This window comes from Pleurodeles waltl, chromosome 7 (genome assembly GCF_031143425.1).
Source record: "Pleurodeles waltl isolate 20211129_DDA chromosome 7, aPleWal1.hap1.20221129, whole genome shotgun sequence".
Classification (NCBI taxonomy): domain Eukaryota; kingdom Metazoa; phylum Chordata; class Amphibia; order Caudata; family Salamandridae; genus Pleurodeles; species Pleurodeles waltl.
In genome coordinates, this window is record NC_090446.1 from 4,382,930 (window position 1) to 4,405,171 (window position 22,242).

At 47.8% G+C, this 22,242-nt stretch overlaps 1 protein-coding gene and 1 long non-coding RNA gene across 2 annotated transcripts in view; both read left to right on the forward strand.

Annotated features, from left to right (window-relative positions):
* Positions 1-22,242, forward strand: part of LOC138303505 (uncharacterized) — a 1,082,407-nt gene that overhangs the window by 716,223 nt on the left and 343,942 nt on the right. The window lies entirely within an intron of this gene.
* LOC138303489 (zinc finger protein 271-like) overlaps positions 1-22,242 on the forward strand; it is a 167,172-nt gene that overhangs the window by 13,847 nt on the left and 131,083 nt on the right. Inside the window, exons 3-4 of the mRNA XM_069242664.1 lie at positions 6,991-7,117; positions 10,553-10,663. Coding sequence (XP_069098765.1) covers positions 6,991-7,117; positions 10,553-10,663 — 238 coding nt within the window. The remainder of the gene's footprint in view (positions 1-6,990; positions 7,118-10,552; positions 10,664-22,242) is intronic.

Here is a 22,242-nt window from a genome sequence, read left to right on the forward strand (position 1 = left end):
GGGTTTCACAGTTTATTTAAAAAAAAAGTGAGAGGGGAAGGTAATCACATAGTTCAGTTTCAGATGTCCCTTGACATGCTCCTTTGGCAAAACCTACGGATAATGATTATGGGCTACCAGTTAGTAAACCAGTGCCTAGGAATGGATTCCTCTTTTCAATACTCCAAGGCCAGGCCTTCTTTTAAAGATATTGGGATCCAAGGTGGCAGCCCTCAGTGGAAGAAGTCATACAGTTCTGTTACAAAATATCAGAATTAGTCAAACCTGTTTATTCCTTAAATAAAACTGTAGAACTCCCGGTACCCCGAATCCAGCAGATATAAATTCTGTGGAACCCACTGCCTGCTTCAAGATGGACTCCTTTCTTATTTTTATGTTTAAATAATCTGATAAACAGAATATTATAGATGCCCCTCATTGTCCTCAGCATAGAGATAAGAAAAAAACAAAAAACTGCTTACTTCAAAAAAGAAAAAAAACAACAGAGTACTTCAAAGAACCGTCCTAAAAAGCACCATTTCCAGGAAAAGTTGGAAGTGTCTCCAGGAGAGAAGCGGGTGTCTACAACTAATGATGGAATTCTAAACGATTTAAAGCTTAAGGAAGCTCATTCTTCGAAGCAAGAGTCGATTACCACTTACCCTCTAGAAGTAGGAGTTGAGGACTTAGATGGTAATTACCATCCTGCTACCATCTGACTGTAGCAACCTCTACTCTTGACTTTGTGGCAATGTTTGAGTATGATATAATTTTGAATCGTTCATTTTTATTATCATATTTCGCTGACAATGAGAATCTTAAAATGATTCAAAATAATGATATGTCTCTTGTAAATTATATCTCATTTAACCACAGCAAACAATGCCAGAGACTCTTTTCAATCTAGAGCAGTAGCCAATTTGTTTCTACAAAATAGTAATTTACCAGTGCAGAGAGACTGATGTCATACCAGTCCTCTGAAAAAGTAAGACATGAGTCACAGTATGATAATCCATCTTGCTTCCCTGATGCATGTTACTAACCGTCAGGGAATGAGATAGTAGGCGGAAGTCTAATGCTCCTACAGGTCTCGGTAGTGAATAAAGTGAGACATGTTACTAAGCATGATACTTTAGGGTTCAGGTCCCCTTCCGCAACAGAGGAAGGTTTGTCCAAATGGAATTGCTTGGCTGGTACCCTTCATTGTACTTGTGCTTTGGGTCTGGTGTTCACTTTCTATACTTAATAATAGTTTAAAAATTGTTTCCTAGAATACAGCAGGTTTACTGAATATATCAGATAAAATGGATTTGCCCTGAAAGCTGATCTTATCTGCACCCGGGAAACCTGATAAATCCGACTTATCTTTAGATGGTTCTTATGTTTTTACTTGTAATGCTTCTCCTTCAAAAGAGGTCACACCAGAGGTGGCATAGCTATTTTATTTAAAGAACGTAATGGGACCACCACTAGTTTTATTAAGAGCTCGAGTAGGTCCCACTGGTTTCCTGCCAGGATTTTTCAAGCTAAAAAGGCTTCTAGAGAAGACGGGCACTAACGTAGGTTCCTGGCATCCTGATGTTATTTGTTTCTTTCGTCATCTTACCAAACAGGCTGCAAGTAGGAATTGTTGGGCTAATGCCAGGCTCGCTCAGAACCCTCATACTACGTCCTCGCTGGCTTATACTAAGTCATTGTGAAACCCGTCACAATTACCTACCCTTATCTTTAGTAAAGAAATAAATGGGCTGATTAGCACTCAATTAGTTTCCTTCTCACTTGATAGAGTTCAATTAATAGCATCTTTGAAAAGGAGAAGACGACTGAAAGCTGGACAAAAAGCAAGAATCAGATTGTAATTGGAGAGGCTGTATCCTCCAAGAATTTGAGGAAATTCTGGGAGAATATTGTGGATTGTTGTGGAACAAGGGTCAGATCCAGCCACTCACCCATTAAGGAAGACCTATGTGGTAGTTTTATCTCAGAGTTATATGCAGCCAACTCGGAAGATGTCTTTTTGGGACTATCCCGCTGTTCACGAAAGGAAGGCAGTGAGTTATGATCCTCCCTCTGAGGTCGAGATTGTGACTTCAGTCTCTTCTTTGAGGACTTCCGGAGTGCTGGGTCCGGGTGAGTTCCCAATCTCAGTTTTAAAAAGTGAAGCCAATCTACGGGAAATCATTTTATCTCCAGTCTTTGAATATTGTTATGACAAATCTGCACTGCCTTTATCTTGGGCTGTGAGTGTAATTATCCCACTTTATAAAAAGGGAGACCATAATCTATCTAATAATTATTGACAAATTGCTTTGTTAGATGCCGTTGGCAAGTTCTTTACTTAAAGTCTTCCTGATCACCGCCAGACCTGGGTTAGTGAGGAATACATAATACCATCAGAGATGATGGGCTTTAGCAACATCATGGCACCCTGGACAAAATCACAGTTCTGCGACTTATTGTAGAAAAATATGTGTTCGACAGAAGTTCCCCACTTTACGCTGCCTTTATCGACTTTTCTAAAGCGTACGATAAAGTTGATAGTTCTACCACATAAAAAAGCTGCATGAACTGGGTATGCCAGGAACCTTATTACGTTTAATTATTGCTTTGCACTCATCTTCCTAGTGTCAGGGCTTGCTGGGAGAGGATCAGGCTTGTCCACTGTGATCTCAACAAAAAATGGTTTGAAGCAGGACTGTTTGTCGGCCCCACTGCTGTTTTCTCTTTTACATGCTGCTTTGGAAAATTGTTTCACGATATCCTCTGAGTACTACGGGTCGCTCAGTGGTCTGTCTATGTGCGGATGAGATAATAATTCTTGATCTCACACCTAAAGGTTTAAATAACCATCTCACTGCTCTACAGCAGTATGGAGGGTCTCACTTTCTGAAAATTAACATTGTAAAAGCAAAGTCTTGTTTTTTCATTGCAAAAGTCTGAGTAACTACTCAAATTACTCTTGGTACCTTGGGACGGATACTTGGAGATTGTGAATTCTTATGAATGTTTAGGGAAACTTGTGTGTAGCACTTTAAATGAGTTGTAACATATATTAAACAGCATCTGTAAGTCTAAATTCCAGGCTAAGGTGTTGGGTGCGTTTTACAGTGCAATGGGGTGGGGACATTTTTCCCAGATACTTATTATATTTAAATTAAAATCCTGGCTACTTTATTGTATGTAGTGGAATTAATTGCTGTTGCAAAATGGGGTTTCCTAGACAAAGTTGCGGCCTTAAGATTTGAATTTGGGTTGAAAAGTTAATTTGTGCTCTGTCTGGCAGGAGTGGTTTGTTGGGGTCATCGTAATTGAGAAGTGATTCTAACTCATTAAGCAGTTACATGTGTAACGAGATTAGGGAGGTCATTATGACTTCGCTGGATGTAAAAGGTCGTCTGCCGAAGTCCAGATGGGCAAGTTGCCGCCAGTGCGGCCTCCTTCCTGAAGGCCCCCATTAAGAGTTTCTCGCTGAGTGAGCAGGTGTTTCCGCCCACTGGCTCAGTGGAAAACGGCCTACAACATTGACGCTGGCTCACAATAGAGCCGGCGGCAATGCTGTAGTGCGTAGGGTGCACCAACACCCATTGCGATGTTCACTGTCTGCAAAGTAGGCAGTGAACATCACGACCGGACTGGCCAGGGGGTACAACTACCATGGAACCACCGGCGGAGAAGGGTCTTGTAACCCCCAGGGCAGCTCTGCTTCAGCACTGCACTGGCAGACTAGGACCACCAGAACAACCAGCACCACCAGTCCCTCCTTTGAAGGAAATCTGGTGGTGCTGGCGGTCTGACCGTGGCTCTACCACCACTGTCGTAATGTGGCCACTTTGACGGTGCTCCGATTGTCACCACAATCCTGGCAGTCTCAAGACCACCAGTGTCATAATGACCCCCCAGGTGGTGAAAAAGAGAGAAATCCATGTTTTTAAGGAATTTCTGATATGCTTTACGCTTGTTTAACGTAGACATGGGACAGATATTGTCTGTGTCTCTGACCCAGTTAACAGCGCATCTCAACCTGACCTCTTCTTACTTAAGCTTTCACCTGGACACTGATGTTTGTTTAAAAAAAGAAAAAAATGAGATGGTAAGGAAGTCTTATATCTTGATAAAACTGCAGCAATATTTGATTTAGAACATATCGCACTGTATCAAGCATTTTTGGACATTGCTACGCTTAAATATGTTAACCCTAAAAGTTTTAACTTCTAAATGGTATACATCATCTAATATATGCTACCTCTGCAATAATGGCGTCCAAAATGTAAAACACATGTTATTTATTTGCCTCGTCTTGTTACTACATTGCCGCACTTTAATGGGACCCTTGTTCTTAAAACATTAATGGTGGTCATTACGACCCTGGCGATCGCGGTGGCGGTGTGACCGCCGCCAGAACATTGGTCCCAGTGCTTTGGTGGCGGTCTATCCGCCACATTATGACCGTTGCAGTTGCACCACGGTTGGATCACCAGCACTGCCTGTTTTCCACCACAGGAAGGACTGGCAGTGCTGGCGGTTCTAATGCACCAGGGCGGTGCTGCATGCAGCACCTCCCTGGGGATTACGACCGTCCTCTACGCCAGCATTTACATGGCGAATGCACCGCCATGTAAAAACTGGCCGAGACAGGGTGCAGGGGGACACCATGAACAGCCCAGTTGTACTTTTCTCTGGCTGCATTGCAGACTGTGAAAAAGGTGACGGGTGCTATTGCACCTTACGCACCGCAACATTGCCGCCGGCTCAATTATGAGCCAGCGTCAATATTGTGGGCTGTTCCCTGCTGGGCCAGCGGGAACTCCTAATGGGGCACACAAGAAGGCAGCCGCACTGGCGGCAACCTGACTGTGGGAATTTGGTGGGTGGCCTTTTCCTTCCGCCAAACTCTTAATGACCCTCTAAGTTTGAATGACACGTATACAACCATTATTTTCTTCTCCTTACAAAATGTGTTGTGTTTTCAACATTTTTAAATCTTTTTTAAAAAAATCTATATTGAATTTGTGTTGTAATTGTATATATGTTTTGACTATTAATTTGATTGTATCATGGTTCATGATTGAAATATGTTATTTAATTGTCACACTTAGTTATTACATTGGCACACCGCTATGAGACCTCCAGCCTTAAAACAAGCACCGTTCTTGAGCAATAGCTGTTGCCAGTCAGCTATTATTTGTTTTTCCTAGTGAAATGTTTTTGCCAGTGTTCTTTACCATTCTTAAATCTGCACTGAATTTACTCATCACTACTGAATAGATCTATTTGCTTCTTCCCAAGGTAAAATCAATTGCCTTATGACTAGTTTATCTTCAGAGGCATCCTGCAGAGTGCAAGAAAGGTTAGGCCCTTACAGTTTCCAGATTGTACCAGCACAATTGCTGAGCTCTAGCATATCAGATTTGCTTTTTCAATAGAGGAAACAAGGACAAAAGTATGTTAGTGCACATGAATGTCAGTCATATTTCTGTAAATGCACACCTTAATGTTTTGTTCTGATCAAGGAGATTCACAGGTGCACTGGGAATATGCAGCAGTCGCAGATTCTCGCAAGTTCTCCTGGAATTCCTTTATGGATTTCATGAAAGTCAAAATATTTTCTATTTAAGATGGCCAAAAAGTCATTATGTCTGCACCAGTGAATCCTTGGGCAAAGGAAAATATTTTGCTTGAAAGACAGCTTGTTGATATAGAAAGGTGTGTGCTTGTTATTGGACAAGGCACAAGAAAAAACCCCAAAAGCCCTTTTAGAGAATACGTTTTTTGTTTTATAAAGACCAAGGCTTCAGAAGACCAATCATTTCCCCAGATGTATGTGGTGAGTGGATTGTGGACAGTAAGACAGTTGCAGTTTGGAGATTTCTATCACAAGAATGAATCGCGACCACAAGGTTTTAGTGTTTTAAAAAAAATGAAAGACTAAGTAGGAGAATTCTGTGTCACAAACTTTTCCTGACACTAATACAACAAAGCTTTTTGTCTGCTCTTTTTGAACACCAAGAAACTGTAAGTAAACACGTAAGATCCACAGGTAGCGCTGGTGAGACATAAACAAAATCTGGCTTGCGATGACCTGTTTTTGATGTTTTGTTGATGTTGCCTTTTTGGATTGAAGTGATTGGTTTTTGTATCTTTTTTCAATTCAGGACCAGGGAACTGCTGGCAAAATGAATTTTGTTACAGCTAAAGTCACCTTTATGTAAATGTTCAATATAATCCAACTAATGGCTTTTGAATGCCAGGCAGGATACTGAGTGCTTGTGGCAGTGGGACCAGTAATGACTGAGCTCCTGTAAACACCCAGAGGAAGGGCAGTGGATCTGCCCAAACCACGATGTGTTGCTGGGCAGAGGGATGGTCTGAAATTGTGTTGTGACTACCACTGAATAGGATTTGCACATAATATTTAAAGAAATATCCGGCTGAGCAGCTGTGTTATTTTGCGGTGAGCTAGGAGAATGAAGTTGTGAAGGGATAGATAATTTTCTGATTATGTCAGGGTTAAACATAATATTACATTGTATTTTATCAGTATTTTATAAGTGGCAAAGTTTGTAATAAGGTTGTAATAAGTATATAAATTATTGTTTTTTAAATTGAAATACAACAGTTACAAGAAAGATAAGGCACCCTATAGTTGCCGGAGTCGGTGGTTTTACTTACACTTTATACTTTGCGATCTATGGGTATTTGAATGTTAATAGTTTTATTAGTGAGCGAGAATTGGAGCAGGGCCTTTGGATTGTGACTGGTGACCAGCGTTAGGGGCTCTACAATGGATGCAGGACCCTGTTCAACCACCAACCCTCCTGTGTAAACAGGAGCACCACACATTCGTAAAGTGTACTAAAACTTCATTTCTCAGAACATCACATCCTACACTTTCCACCGATTAGCTTCTGTAAAGAATTCTGTTCTTTACAAAACATTGTCTCAGTTTTGGGATACTGGATTGAAGTTTATGAGTAAGACATTAACACATACTGCTATGATATCTTCTCCAAGGTACCAGTTACATTCCAGGATGTCGCTGCCAGTTTCTCTGACGAGGAGTGGACGCTCTTGCAGCGCTGGCAGAAGGAGCTGTACCAGAATGTGATGAAGGAAATCCAGCAGGCCTTGCACTCGCTTGGTAATGCTACACAGGGTTCATTATTAGAACTTGCACTTTGTAAAATACTCTCCTAATCGCAAGTTTGTGTTTCACAGGACTTGATTTTAATTATTGTTTTTTCATTTAGATCATTCTTTTTATATTTCTCTGTCATGCAAACCTTTTATATGCAAGTGTGTAAGACGGAAGTAAATCTTAGTGGAATTCAAAATGCATCTTAGATTACACTTTGGGGCAGACTAACCCATCCTAAGGTGCAAGAGAAACTACTGTACCTAGAATGAGGAATCATTATAAGCTCTGGAGATGATGAAGGCAAGTGATGTGTGAATCCGTAAATATGAGGCCAGTGCATGATGAAGGTAATGCCATGATTTATGTGGCACATTGGCTTTGGAGCCAGCAATTGCTGAAGGTAAATGATGTGTGTGAGCACTAACCATGGGTCCGAACATGATGGAGGCGAGTGATGTGTGTGCAGTAGATACTATGGGGCCAGCTCATGATGAATGGGAATGATGTGTGTGAAGGATTAACTATGTGGGCAATGACTGGTGAAGGTGAGTGATGTGTGTACAACTTTAAATATGTGGACAGCGCATGATAGAGGTTTGTGATGTGTGTGTGTGAAGGAGTAAGACTGGGTCAGCTTGTGATGGAGTTGAGGGATGTGTATGAAGAAGTAACGGGGCCCAGTGAATGGTGGAAGTGGAAGATGTTTGTGAAACATTGTCTTGAGATAAGAATCTGTTTAAGATAATATTATTAACCTTGTGTGGCAGATTTAATAAGTCATGGGATTCTCAGCAGGGTCACACCAGTGCCTAGAACTAAATGATTTGAATATTTTAGTAATTTCCAAGTAAAAGCATCCCTAAAGTAACAAAGTGTGTGTGTGTGTGTGCTGAATCTAGGGAAACTCAATAGCATATAGCAATGCTTCCCAAACCTTTTGGACCCACAACCTAATTTTTAGAACAAATGTTCTCAACCCTCCTAGTTTTAACGAACGTGAGAAGGGGGCACTTTCTTAAATAGTTTGTAAATATTGCAACATTTACCATGCTCTTCAATATTGAACTGTGGACAAGATATTGATCTGTCCATAAATGTGGCTGATGCTTTATTTAAAAAGTTGGACATATACTTTTAAGTTTTACATGTCCTGGTAGTGAAAAACTCATAAATAGGTTTTTCACTAAGGAAAGGTCTACTCATCCCACTGAATAACAACATTAGGTTCCCCTATTACATTTAATACGTGATAACGTTTGGTTGGGAACAGGTAGAAATGTCGCTTTCCTGGCTCTAATGGATTGTAATTTAAAAGTTTCTTTAATGGTAACGTTGGCTTTTAAGTCATAATTCTGAAAATGCCATTTTAGAAAGTTAGCATTTTGTTGTCTTCATCATTTGGTGCCTGCTGCCTCTGTCCTGGGTCACAGGACTAGGTATAGTTGGCAATTGGCCATTGTGTATTCCTCCCAGACAGTAAAACAGAGAGTGGTTAGTTGTTGGCAGAATTGGCCATACTGCCAGGATAACAGGGGCGGAGCTGTTCCCCGACCCACTAACATTTTCAAAGGGCTGTCTTAGCACACTCACAAAGAACTTGATACTAGGCTTTTGTGACCCCAGACCTCTCGGAGCCTGGGCAAGGGAATGGGGGTAAATTCCAGAAGGCAGAAACACCTAAAAGTGTCTCTCACTTCAAAGGCTGGCACTGGGTATGAGTATTAGACCCTCAGACCTACTCTTCAGTACACTCCTTCCTTGTACTTCAGAGGACTGCCCAGCTGCTTGAGCCCTGCTGTTTGAACCCAGGACTACCAGAGTGACCCCAAGGGCTAGTTAGGTCCGACCCTTGAACCCTGGACCATGCTTGCAGTGAGTCATACCCTTCAAGCGGGGCCCACCCAGTTCTGGACTCTTGGAAGTGGTGCTGAAAGTGCTAAAACTGCCAAAAACAACATTTTCCACTTAAATGTGGTTTGAGAACTGACAGGAGACTAAGACGGATCTGCCCGCCAACCCACCCAAGGTGCATTGAGAGTCGACCGGACTTAGCGGTACCTCCCACTTCTTTCTTCTCCCCAGCAGCAAATCCTGTTCAGTAGCTCCTCTCTGGAAGGGTATCCGGTCTTGTGGAGCGCTTGTTAGCCTGCAGCTTTGTTCCACTGAGGACGTCCAAAAAAGTGACAAAGTCCGAATGTAGAAATCTTCACCATGAGTATGTCCAGCAGCTCCCCAACGACACCTCCTCCTCACCGGCTATTACACCTCTGAACTTTACCTACTCATACATATTGCTTAAAAAATTGTAATTTGTCCAAAGGTAAGCCGAGACTGGGCCCCATCCACTTCTTGTATGTGAACTGTGCTCCATCACAGTCAGCTATAACTTTAGACTTTGCCCCGGTCTCGTGCGACTGGATGCCCGTGGTTAGCGCTTTGATCTTTTAGGAGATTCTTTTTACTAAAAACTTGAAAAATTCATGCCTCTGATTTCAATGATTGGATTTTTGTTTTTTTTGGTCTTAAATTACTTATTAAATTTGACTCTATTTTTCAAAATTGGTGTGTATTTTTGTCTTGGGTTTTCGCTTTATTGCTGCTTGGATGCTGCATAAATACTTAACAAAGTGCCTCTAAGTTAAGCATGACTGCCTCTGTGTCAGGCTACCAACGTGTTAAGCACAGGTAATTCTGCGACATTTTATGATTCACTCTGACAAGGAATGTGGTTGTTGCTTGAGAAGGGTTTCACCCCATCAATCAATAACCCACTTTCTGACATCAACTGGAGGTTGTGCCCCTGTAGCTTACCGCCTCTTTGAGGACTAACTTCTGTACTTACTAAGAACATCATCAGAGCTAAATGATTTCCACTCTCTGACAGTGCAGCGAAACAAGTTCCATTCTTTTTCTCAATATTGTAATTAACATAATTTAGACGGTCAACATGTAGGTTAGTGTTCATGTGACTTAGTACACAGTCAATAAAGAAAATCTTCACAAGACAAGAATCAGGATCAAACCCATAAAGGTTTATTCAAAAGTAAGATTATTACAGAAAGTAAAAAAATGGTTACTTAGTTCATCAGCAAATCAGTGTCTCAATAGGAAATCAAAATAATGCAAGAAAATCAACATAAGGTCTATCTCCAAAGGAAGTAAACAGTCAGAACTAGTCAAGCAAGACAACTGACATAGAGTCTGCCTCCAAAGAAAGTTAGTCTAACCTCATATGTGTGATGCTTGGCAGACGTGCTGCTGCAGTAACATCGCACAGCGAAAACAGCAGATGCAGACGCCGAGTCACTGCGATGGGCGTCAGGCGCGTTACCTGTTGGGAACTCCTCCCTTCATCTTGCAGCGTCTTGGCTTCTCCTGCTATTGATGGTGTAACGCGAGGCTGTGGGTTAACTACATTTCTTTCCACTTTCCACACAGGCCCTGTCATTGCCACGCATGTGTTTTCATTAAGAACGAAAGAAAAGGAAGACCTGAACCCCTTCGAAGAAGCAGACTCGGAGACAAGACACAGCGATGATGAACCCTCAGGTGTGTAGCAGCGCGACAGTTATACTTACCTATGCATTTATTCATTTATTTACTATTCTGCGTCATAAAGGACCACCTTCACAACACGTGACTGAAGCGCTGCGCGAGAGCCGGTACAACTGCTTACTTGAAGCCCTGTGAGAGCGTGTGACGTCAGCTGACTGAAGCACTGTGCTAAAGCCTCTGCTGTCAACAGATTGAAGCACTGCGTGAGAGCCTGTGTGTTCAACTGATTGAAGCGCTATGTGAGAGCCTGTGTATTCAACTGATTGAAGCGCTGCGTGAGAGCCTGTGCATTCAACTGATTGAAGAGCTGTGTCTGGGAGCCTGTCTGTTCAACTGGTTGAAGCGCTGCATGAGAGCGTGTGTGTTCATCTGATTGAAGCGCTGCGTGAGAGCGTGTGTGTTCATCTGATTGAAGCGCTGCATGAGAGCGTGTGTGTTCATCTGATTGAAGCGCTGCGTTAGAGGCAGTGTGTTCCACTGATTGAAGCGCTGTGTGAGAGCCTGTGTGTTCAACTGATTGAAGCGCTATGTGAGAGCCTGTGCATTCAACTTACTGAAGAGCTGCGTGTGGGAGCCTGTGCATTCAACTGACTGAAGAGCTGCGTGTGGGAGCCTGTGCATTCAACTGACTGAAGAGCTGCGTGTGAGAGCCTGTGCATTCAACTGACTGAAGAGCTGCGTGTAGGAGCCTGTGCATTCAACTGACTGAAGAGCTGCGTGTGGGAGCCTGTGCATTCAACTGACTGAAGAGCTGCGTGTGAGAGCCTGTGCATTCAACTGACTGAAGCACTGCGCTAGAGCCTCTGCTGTCAGCAGATTGAAGAGCTGCGTGTGGGAGCCTGTGCATTCAACTGACTGAAGAGCTGCGTGTGGGAGCCTGTGCATTCAACTGACTGAAGAGCTGCGTGTGAGAGCCTGTGCATTCAACTGAGTGAAGCACTGCGCTAGAGCCTCTGCTGTCAGCAGATTGAAGCGCTGCGTGAGAGCCTGTGTGTTCAACTGATTGAAGCGCTATGTGAGAGCCTGTGACATCAGCTGACTGAAGCGATGTGCTAGAGCCTCTGCTGTCAAAAGATTGAAGCGCTGCGTGAGAGCCTGTGTGTTCAACTGATTAAAGCGCTATGTGAGAGCCTGTGTATTCGACTGATTGAAGCGCTGCGTGAGAGCCTGTGTGTTCCACTGATTGAAGCGCTGCGTGAGAGCCTATGTGTTGAACTGATTGAAGCGCTATGTGAGAGCCTGTGCATTCAACTGACTGAAGAGCTGCGTGTGGGAGCCTGTGTGCTCAACTGACTGAAGAGCTGCGTGTGGGAGCCTGTGCATTCAACTGACTGAAGAGCTGCGTGTGAGAGCCTGCGCATTCAACTGACTTAAGAGCTGTGTGTGGGAGCCTGCACATTCAACTGATTGAAGAGCTGCGTGTGGCAGCCTGCGCATTCAACTGACTGAAGAGCTGCGTGTGAGAGCCTGCGTATTCAACTGATTGAAGAGCTGTGTGGGAGCCTGTGCATTCAACTGATTGAAGAGCTGCGTGTGGGAGTCTGCGTATTCAACTGATTGAAGAGCTGCGTGTGAGAGCCTGCGTATTCAACTGATTGAAGAGCTGTGTGGGAGCCTGTGCATTCAACTGATTGAAGAGCTGTGTGTGGGAGCCTGCGTATTCAACTGATTGGGAAGTTGTGTGAGAGCCTGTGTATTCAACTGATTGAAGAGCTGTGTGTGAGAGCCTGTGTATTCAACTGACTGAAGAGCTGCGTGTGGGAGCCTGTGTATTCAACTGACTCAAGAGCTGCGTGTGGGAGCCTGTGTATTCAACTGACTGAAGAGCTGCGTGTGGGAGCCTGTGCATTCAACTGACTGAAGGGCTGCGTGTGGGAGCCTGTGCATTCAACTGACTGAAGAGCTGCGTGTGGGAGCCTGTGTATTCAACTGATTGAAGAGCTGCGTGTGAGAGCCTGCATATTCAACTGATTGAAGAGCTGTGTGGGAGCCTGTGCATTCAACTGATTGAAGAGCTGTGTGTGGGAGCCTGCGTATTCAACTGATTGGGAAGTTGTGTGAGAGCCTGTGTATTCAACTGATTGAAGAGCTGTATGACAGCCTGTGTATTCAACTGTTTGAAGAGCTGTGTGTGAGAGCCTGTGTATTTAACTGATTGAAGAGCTGTGTGTGGATGCCTGCATATTCAACTGATCGAAGTGCTGTGTGGGAGCCTGTGCATCCAACTGACTGAAGAGCTGCCTGTGGGAGCCTGTTTATTCAACTGACTGAAGAGCTGCCTGTGGGAGCCTGTGTGCTCAGCTGATTGAAGCTACTCTGGTGGGAACCTTAATGCTCAGCTGATTGAAGCTATGCGGGTGGAGCCTGTGTGCTCAGCTGATTGAAGCTGTGTGGGTGGGAGCCTGTGTGCTCAGCTGATTGGAGCTGCGTCGGTGGAGCCTGTGTGCTCAGCTGATTGAAGCTGTGTGGGTGGGAGCCTTTGTGCTCAAGTGATTGAAGCTGTGTGGGTGGAGCCTGTGTGCTCAGCTGATTGGAGCTGTGTGGGTGGAGCCTGTTTGCTCAGCTTATTGAAGCTGTGTGGGTGGAGCCTGTGTGCTCAACTGATTGAAGCTGTGTGCTCAGCTAATTGAAGCTGTGTGGGTGTTGAAGCTGTGTGAGTGGGAGCCTATGTGCTCAGCTGATTGAAGCTGTGTGGGTGCAGCCTGTGTGCTCAGCTGATTGGAGCTGTGTGGGTGGAGCCTGTGTGCTCAGCTGATTGAAGCTGTGTGGGTGGAGCCTGTGTGCTCAACTGATTGAAGCTGTGAGGGTGGGAGCCTATGTGCTCAGCTGATTTTAGCTGTGTGGGTGGAGCCTGTGTGCTCAGCTGATTGGAGCTGCGTCGGTGGAGCCTGTGTGCTCAGCTGATTGAAGCTGTGTGGGTGGAGCCTTTGTGCTCAAGTGATTGAAGCTTGTGAGTGGGAGCCTGTGTGCTCAGCTGATTGAAGCTGTGTGGGTGGAGCCTGTGTGCTCAACTGATTGAAGCTGTGTGGGTGGAACCTGTGTGCTCAACTGATTGAAGCTGTGTGGGTGTTGAAGCTGTGTGGGTGGGAGCCTGTGTGCTCAGCTGATTGAAGCTGTGTGGGTGGAGCCTGTGTGCTCAGCTGATTGGAGCTGTGTGGGTGGAGCCTGGGTGCTCTGCTGATCGGAGCTGTGTCGTGTATCATGTGTGGGTGGGAGCCTGTGTGCTCAGCTGATTGAAGCTGTGTGGGTGGAGCCTGTGTGCTCAACTGACTGAAGCTGTGTGGGTGTTGAAGCTGTGTGGGTGGAGCCTGTGTGCTCAGCTGACTGAAGAGCAGTGTGGGTGGAGCCTGTGTGCTCAGCTGACTGAAGAGCTGTGTGGGTGGAGCCTCTGTGCTCAGCTGAGTGAAGAGCTGTGGGAGTGGGAGCCTGTGCGCTCTGCAGATTGAAGCTGTGTTTCGGTGGAGCCCGTGTATTCAACTGATTAAAGCTGTGTGGGTGGGAGCCTGTGTGCTCTGCTGATTGGAGCTGTGTGGGTGGAGCCTGTGTGCTCAGCAGATGGAAGCAGTGTAGGTGGGAGCCTGTGTGCTCAACTGATTGGAGCTGTGTGGGTGGAGCCTGTGTGCTCAACTGATTGGAGCTGTGTGGGTGGGGGCCTGTGTGCTCAACTGATTGGAGCTGTGTGGGTAGGAGCCTGTGTGCTCAGCTGATTTTAGCTGAGTGGGTGGGGCCTGAGTGCTCAACTGATTGAAGCTGTGTGGGTGGGAGCCTGTGTGCTCAACTGATTGGAGCTCTGTGGGTGGGGATCTGTGTGTACAGCTGATTGGAGCTGAGTGGGTGTTGAAGCTCTGTTTGGGTGGAGCCTGGATGCTCTGCTGATTGGAGCCTGTGTGGGCGGAGCCTGTGTGTTCAGCTGATTGGAGCTGTGTGGGTGGAGTCTGTGTGCAGCTGATTGGAGCTGTGTGGGTGGAGCCTGGGTGCTCTGCTGATTGGAGGTGTGTGGGTGGAGCCTGTGTGCTCAGCTGATTGGAGGTGTGTGGGTGGGGCCTGGGTGCTCAGCTGATTGGAGCTGTGTGTGTGGGAGTTTCTGTTCAGCTGATTGGAGCTGTGTGGTTGGGAGTCTGTGTGCAGCTGATTGGAGCTGTGTGGGTGGAGCCTGTGTACTGAGCTGATTGGAGCTGTGTGGGTGGAGCCTGTGTGCTCCGCTGATTGGACCTGTGTGGGTGGAGCCTGTATGCTCAGCTTATTGGAGCTGTGTGGGTGGAGCCTGTATGCTCAGCTGATTAGAGCTGTGTGGGTGGGAGTCTGTGCAGCTGATTGGAGCTGTGTGGGTGGAGCCTGTGTACTGAGCTGATTGGAGCTGTGTGGGTGGAGCCTGTGTGTTGAGCTGATTGGAGCGGTGTGGGTGGAGCCTGGGTGCTCTGCTGATTGGAGCTGTGTGGGTGGAGCCTGAGTGCTCTGCTGATTGGAGCTGTGTGGGCAGAGCCTTTGTAGGTGGAGCCTGTGTGCTCTGCTGATTGGAGCTGTGTGGGTGGAGCCTGGGTGCTGATGACAGTGTAAGGGGCCTGTGTGCTGAGCTGATGGCAGTGTAAGGGGCCTGTGTGCTCAGCTGATGACAGTGTAAGGGGCCTGTGTGCTCAGCTGATGACAGTGTAAGGAGCCTGTGTGCTCTGATGACAGTGTAAGGGGACTGTGTGCTCAGCTGATAACAGTGTAAGGGGCCTGTGTGCTGAGCTGATGACAGTGTAAGGGGCCTGGGTGTTCAGCTGATGACAGTGTAAGGGGCCTGTGTGCTCAGCTGATGATAGTGTAAGGGGCCTGTGTGCCCAGCTGATGACAGTGTAAGGGGCCTGTGTGCCCAGCTGATGACAGTGTAAGGGGCCTGTGTGCCCAGCTGATGACAGTGTAAGGGGCCTGTGTGCCCAGCTGATGACAGTGTAAGGGGCCTGTGTGCCCAGCTGATGACAGTGTAAGGAGGCTGTGTGATGAGCTGATGACAGTGTAAGGGGCCTGTGTGCTCAGCTGATGACAGTGTAAGGGGCATGTGTGCTGAGCTGATGACAGTGTAAGGAGCCTGTGTGTCCAGCTGATGACAGTGTAAGGGGCCTGTGTGCTGAGCTGATGACAGTGTAAGGAGCCTGTGTGCCCAGCTGATGACAGTGTAAGGGGCCTGCGTGCTGAGCTGATGACAGTGTAAGGGGCCTGCGTGCTGAGCTGATGACAGTGTAAGGGGCCTGAGTGCCCAGCTGATGACAGTGTAAAGGGCCTGCGTGCTGAGCTGATGACAGTGTAAGGGGCCTGTGTGCCCAGCTGATGACAGTGTAAGGGGCCTGCGTGCTGAGCTGATGACAGTGTAAGGGGCCTGTGTGCTGAGCTAATGACAGTGTAAGGGGCCTGTGTGCCCAGCTGATGACAGTGTAAGGAGCCTGTGTGCCCAGCTGATGACACTGTAAGGAGACTGTGTGATGAGCTGATGACAGTGTAAGGGGCCTGTGTGCTCAGCTGATGACAGTGTAAGGGGCCTGTGTGCTGAGCTGATGACAGTGTAAGGAGCCTGTGTGCCCAGCTGATGGCAGTGTAAGGGGCCTGTGTGCTGAGCTGATGACAGTGTAAGGAGCCTGTGTGCCCAGCTGATGACAGTGTAAGGGGCCTGCGTGCTGAGCTGATGACAGTGTAAGGGGCCTGTGTGCCCAGCTGATGACAGTGTAAGGGGCCTGCGTGCTGAGCTGATGACAGTGTAAGGGGCCTGCGTGCTGAGCTGATGACAGTGTAAGGGGCCTGCATGCTGAGCTGATGACAGTGTAAGGGGCCTGTGTGCTCATCCGATGACAGTGTAAGGGGCCTGTGTGCTGAGCTGATGACAGTGTAAGGGGCCTGTGTGCCCAGCTGATGACAGTGTAAGGAACCTGTGTGCCCAGCTGATGACAGTGTAAGGAGCCTGTGTGCCCAGCTGATGACAGTGTAAGGGCCTGCTCATACCTTTGGCTGGCCCTGTGGCAGACAGTCCGGGTGGGAGGGGGGCGTCCAGGGGGAGTTGTGCTCTGTGCAGCGGTGTGCACCACTGACCATCACTGCACACACTTGGTAATGAGGTAGACTCTTGCTGATGAAGGCTGCTTTCAGGATTGATGCAAATCCACTCAGTTTCTGCTGAGATATTTCCATTTAAAAATTAGTGTTTTGGGCTTGAAGGGTTAATTTTAAGTATACACTGTTAATGCTGGAAGAGGTAGTCGCATGTACATATTGGTGTTTTATTCGATCCAGTGGGATTAATGCTGAAATGTTTTTAAAAGATATAACCCTAGTTGATTAACCGAGGGGAGTTTGGTGTGTCAGGAGCCTGCGAGTCACACCTGGAGTTGCAGGATAGACACAGCGGGGCAGGGGGCTGCTGCTGTGCCCGGCAAGGTCCAGAGTAAACCACATGTGGACAGAGGTGGTGGTCGTGGCTCCTGACCAGGATGGTGGCTGAGGGACCTCTAGTAGAGCCCGGGTGGCTTCCTGTCAGGCGTAGCCAGGGCCAGCCTGCGAGGCGAGGGAGTAGCAGTGCTAGAGGCCACGGTCCATCTCCAGGTTCGACACCCCATCCTGGGTCGGGGGTGTCACAGAGGTGGCGGCCTTGGCACCTGACCAGGACGATGGCTGAGGGACCTTTAAGAGAGCCCATGTGGCTGCGAGGCGAGGGAGCATCAGTGCTAGAGGCCACCGTCCTTCTCTAGGCTCGACACCCCATCCTGGGTCAGGGGGTGTCACAGAGGTGGCGACCGTGGCTCCTGACCAGGACGGTGGCTGAGGGACCTCTAGGAGAGCCTGGGTGACTTCCCATCAGGCGTAGCCAGGGCCAGCCTGCGAGGCGAGGGAGCAGCAGTGCTAGAGGCCACCCTCCCTCTCAAGGCTCGACACCCCATCCTGGGTCAGGGGGTGTCACAGAGATGGCGGCCGAGGCACCTGACCAGGATGGTGGCTGAGGGACCTCCAGGAGAGCCCCAGTGGCTTCCTGTCAGAAGTAGCCAGGGCCAGCCTGCGAGGCGAGGGGCCAGCAGTGCTAGAGGCCACCGTCCGTCTCAAGGCTTAACACCACATCCTGGGTCAGGGGGTGTCACAGAGGTGCGTGTACTGGGCTTGACGCAGAGGCTGCTTGATAGCACCTTGATGCAATACGTGAGCAGAAGTGGGTAGGCACGTCTCCATTTCTGCCCTTGCTAATGGGCTTCTGTGTTGCCCTGCAGTGAAGGGGGTTAAAAACCTAAAGACATCCTTCCCCAGCCGGATGGGCAGATACAAGACTACACACGATTATCCCTCTGTAATGTAAGCGAATCTTAGAAGTAGGGAGACTCACAGTTCCAAAATACAATCATCATTAAGTCAATTGGCCACAAGGGGGGCCGTGTGTGCATTGAAGGGGGTTGGTGGAGGCACCACCCGGGGGAGGGAGGTGCACCTCAGCGCAGGAGTGGGGTGATTACTGGGCCAAGTGGAAGGAGCTGCTAGCCCTGCCTGAGAGACATCCTGAGGACAGTGGGAGACTTGGGGGTGAATGAATATCCATTGTGCGTGCTCACACAGGGAGGAGGAGGGCGTGCGAGAGAAGGGAGTTTGGAAAGGGGTGATTCACTGCTGGTCTCCTCTGTTCCCTCCTTCACCCCCCTCAGCCTCTGGAGAACTGTGGATGCACAACCCTGAGCATGTAGCGCCGAGTGTTTGTAAACAGCTGTTTACTAGCACCCAGTGACAGCCACGGGTGGCATACTTACCTGGACATCTCTGTGGCTTCCTAGACTTCTAGAGCGATGTTCACTGGCTGTGGTTAATGTGAAGTTAATGAAAAGATTTACAAAATAACTGTGGAGTCTTCAGCGTGATACTCAACAGAAGCCAGAGAAAGCCACTTGGGCTCACTGGTTGTAAAGTTAGACTTCCTGTTCTCCGACTATATACCACCGCCCAGGGCGCACAACAGGGTGGGAACATCAATGTAGCGCTGGTTTTTGAGTGAATTTCATTGTTTTTTTCATGCACTTCAGTTTCAGTCCACGCCCAGGCCCTGAACCCAAGCACCCCTGGCTCCTAACCCAAGCTGCACAGGACATGCTTGACTCCAGAGAGACTCCGAACCTAACCACGTTGGTTTCCCAGCCCACTGATTTATGCCAGATTTGGCACAGAAAAAGAAGCCTCCTTGCAAAGTGTGCTTTTACTGATTTAGGTGTAAATCCATTCAGTAGTTTTTGAGATATTTGCATTAAGGAAAGGGGCTGGGTGGATTTAAAATCACAGAGACCACTTTGCATATATTGGCTGTTTTAGTCCATGGACCGAAAAAGTAAAGGCCTTCCACGGGCAGAGGAGCCTTTCTGCTGCATTCAACCCTCTGTCTCAGAGCTGAGTCCGCGGACCCGAAAGCTCTGATTTGGGTTGGTGGGGGGGGGGGGGGGGCATGCCGGAGATAATGTTACTTTGCGATCTCTGTTAGAGATTATGAGGCAGAGGGGCGGGGTGAGCACACCCTAACTCCCAGGCATTCGTGGCTGGACCCTCAAAGGGCACCCACATGTCAGAAACAACACTGGCCACATCCTGAGGTCCACAAACTCCATCTTGAAGCAGCAGACGATGATGGCCGAGGTTGTCTGAAGCCGACTATGAGTTATACAACTCAGGGGTCTGCCTTAGGTCCCTTGGCACTGACGCCGCTGACGGTGAGTGCGGTTCTGCACACGGGGAGTCTGCACCTTGAGAAGTACACCATGGAGTAACAAGAGTTGTCACCTCTGTTGGGTCTCAGTGTACAAGAGGTGGCCCCGGGGTGCCGTAGTGGGTGTATTGAATACGCATCCTCAACAAATAACCCATGTTCTAGTGATACATCAGCAGAATGAAAGTGTAAAAAGTACATTTTGTCCTCACTAAAGATGCCCCTTAGGTATGGACTGCGAGGACAGTGCTGGTTGTGCGTCTGCACTGTGATGGCACCCGCTCAGCATCGCCTGCAGTGAAGACCGGAGCTCCTCTGCAGCCCACAGGCTGCCTCTTCAGACTCTTGTGTTCTTCGAATGGCATTCTGCCCTTTTCATTGACTGACATCTCGGGTACCTTTCCACCATCTTAATATTGTCTCTTCCTTGGCAATAGGCATTTTATGCAGGTCAGGGCACCTAACATGTGATAGGTTTGCACACAGCTCCTTGTAGGAAGACTGGGGCTACCTGCAGCTGCTGGGGAGGAGCAGACCAGGTCAAGTGTATGACCTCAAGCTCAGCAGGGGGGCACAAAGACTACTCCTCCTGCATGTCATCTGTGAGGAGACCCCTTAAATCCAGCCACAGCAGATAGTTCTTCACCTTCCAGCACAAGAGGCCAAGCCCTGGAGAAGAGGAGGGCAGAGGCCTTTAAAGAGTCCCAGCAGAGGTGATGCAAGAAGCCCATCAGTAAGAGACTCCACACCTGAAGATATCTGCTCTCTACTGGATGGAGAGCAAGACAAGCGTACTAATGTGCGATGCCAGGATCAGAACTGGCACGCAAACATGTAGAGACGCTGTGGAAAATTCCATCAGTAAAATGGTTTATAGGTTCTCATTTCCACACCAGTTGTATAGATAAACAGTAAACACTCCAAAAAAAGAAGCCCCCAGATACAAAAACAAAACTTTCTTTAAAAAAAAACACAAGCAAAAGTCTCTAAAGAGTTTGTCTTTATTGCTTCATAGGCCCTGCATTGCTGCCTCTGGCAGTTAGCTGTAGGTTATGGCCCCCGGGCCAACATTTAATGTGCGACCCTCCCACCCCTTTCTTCCACAAGAGTCCTGAGTGATTCAAGACCAAATAAATTAAAAGCAAGCGCGGTGAGTGTTCCTTCGGGTAGCCCATGCGCTGATGCCAACTCTTGACATGCAAGATGGAGGGTTGTCTGCCCACGGAGCGTTGGAGCCTGCAGCCAACCTCACACCATGCACCACCGCCCGAGAGAGTTGGACACAGGCCATGTGGCCATCCCCACCCTGTGCAAGGTCTTCAGACGTGCGCGTTGAGGGGGTCGACTGCCATTGGGTGGTGGATGCAGGTGCATGCAGGTCTAGACCCTGTGGCCGTCCCCACGCTGTGCAAGGTCTTTAGACGTGCGCGTTGAGGGGGTCGAATGCCCACGGCTGGTGGATGCAGGTCCAGGCCCTGTGGCCATCCCCACGCTGTGCAAGGTCTTTAGACGTGCGCGTTGAGGGGGTCGACTGCCCACAGGTGGTGGATGCAGGTGCATTCAGGTCCAGGCCCTGTGGCCATCCCCAAGCTCTTCGGATATGCACATTGAGGGGGTCGACTGTCCACGGGTGGTGGATGCAGGTCCAGGCCCTGTGGCCATCCCCATGCTGTGTAAGGCCTTCAGACGTGCGTGTTGAGGGGGTCGACTGCCCACGGGTGGTGGATGCAGGTCTAGGCCCTGTGGCCATCTACACGTTGTGCAAGGCCTTCAGACGTGCATGTTGAGGGGGTTGACTGCCCAAGGGTGGTGGATGCAGGTCCAGGCCCTGTGGCCATCCCCACGCTGTGCAAGGCCTTCAGACGTGCGTGTTGAGGGGGTCGACTGCCCACGGGTGGTGGATGCAGGTCCAGGCCCTGTGGCAAACACCACATCACGCATTGACAAAGGCTGTGCATTGCTGAGGTAAGCCGCCCCCAGGTCGTGAGAATGGTGAAAGCATATTACTGTATGTTAAAGAAAACTAGCAATTCACTGAAAAGCCAAAGTTTAAAGTGATGTTACAGTTAGGTATGGCAAAAATATCTTACTGGAAATAATTTATAACTTGGAAATTCACTGAAGCAAATAAAGGTTATGTTTGGTGAAAACGTGAGTTAAAACATAACATTCAAAACACAAGAAACCTCTGACATTTGACCAGTTGTCGTTACATTGAGAAACTGTAGCTTGTGCACTGTCCATGCGCTGCTTGTGACCTCACATATTACATCGCTCATGACACGGTCTATTATATCATTGATGTAGGAAAGTACCATCTTGCCTGGCATGTTACCCCCATTTTTCACTGTATATATGTTGTTTTAGTTGTATGTGTCACTGGGACCCTGGTAACCCAGGGCCCCAGTGCTCATAAGTGTGCCTGAATGTGTTACCTGTGTAGTGACTAACTGTCTCACTGAGGCTCTGCTAATCAGAACCTCAGTGGTTATGCTCTCTCATTTCTTTCAAAATTGTCACTGACAGGCTAGTGACCATTTTTACCAATTTACATTGGCTTACTGGAACACCCTTATAATTCCCTAGTATATGGTACTGAGGTACCCAGGGTATTGGGGTTCCAGGAGATCCCTATGGGCTGCAGCATTTCTTTTGCCACCCATAGGGAGCACTGACAATTCTTACACAGGCCTGCCACTGCAGCCTGAGTGAAATAACGTCCACGTTATTTCACAGCCATTTTACACTGCACTTAAGTAACTTATAAGTCACCTATATGTCTAACCTTTACCTGGTAAAGGTTAGGTGCAAAGTTACTTAGTGTGAGGGCACCCTGGCACTAGCCAAGGTGCCCCCACATTGTTCAGAGCCAATT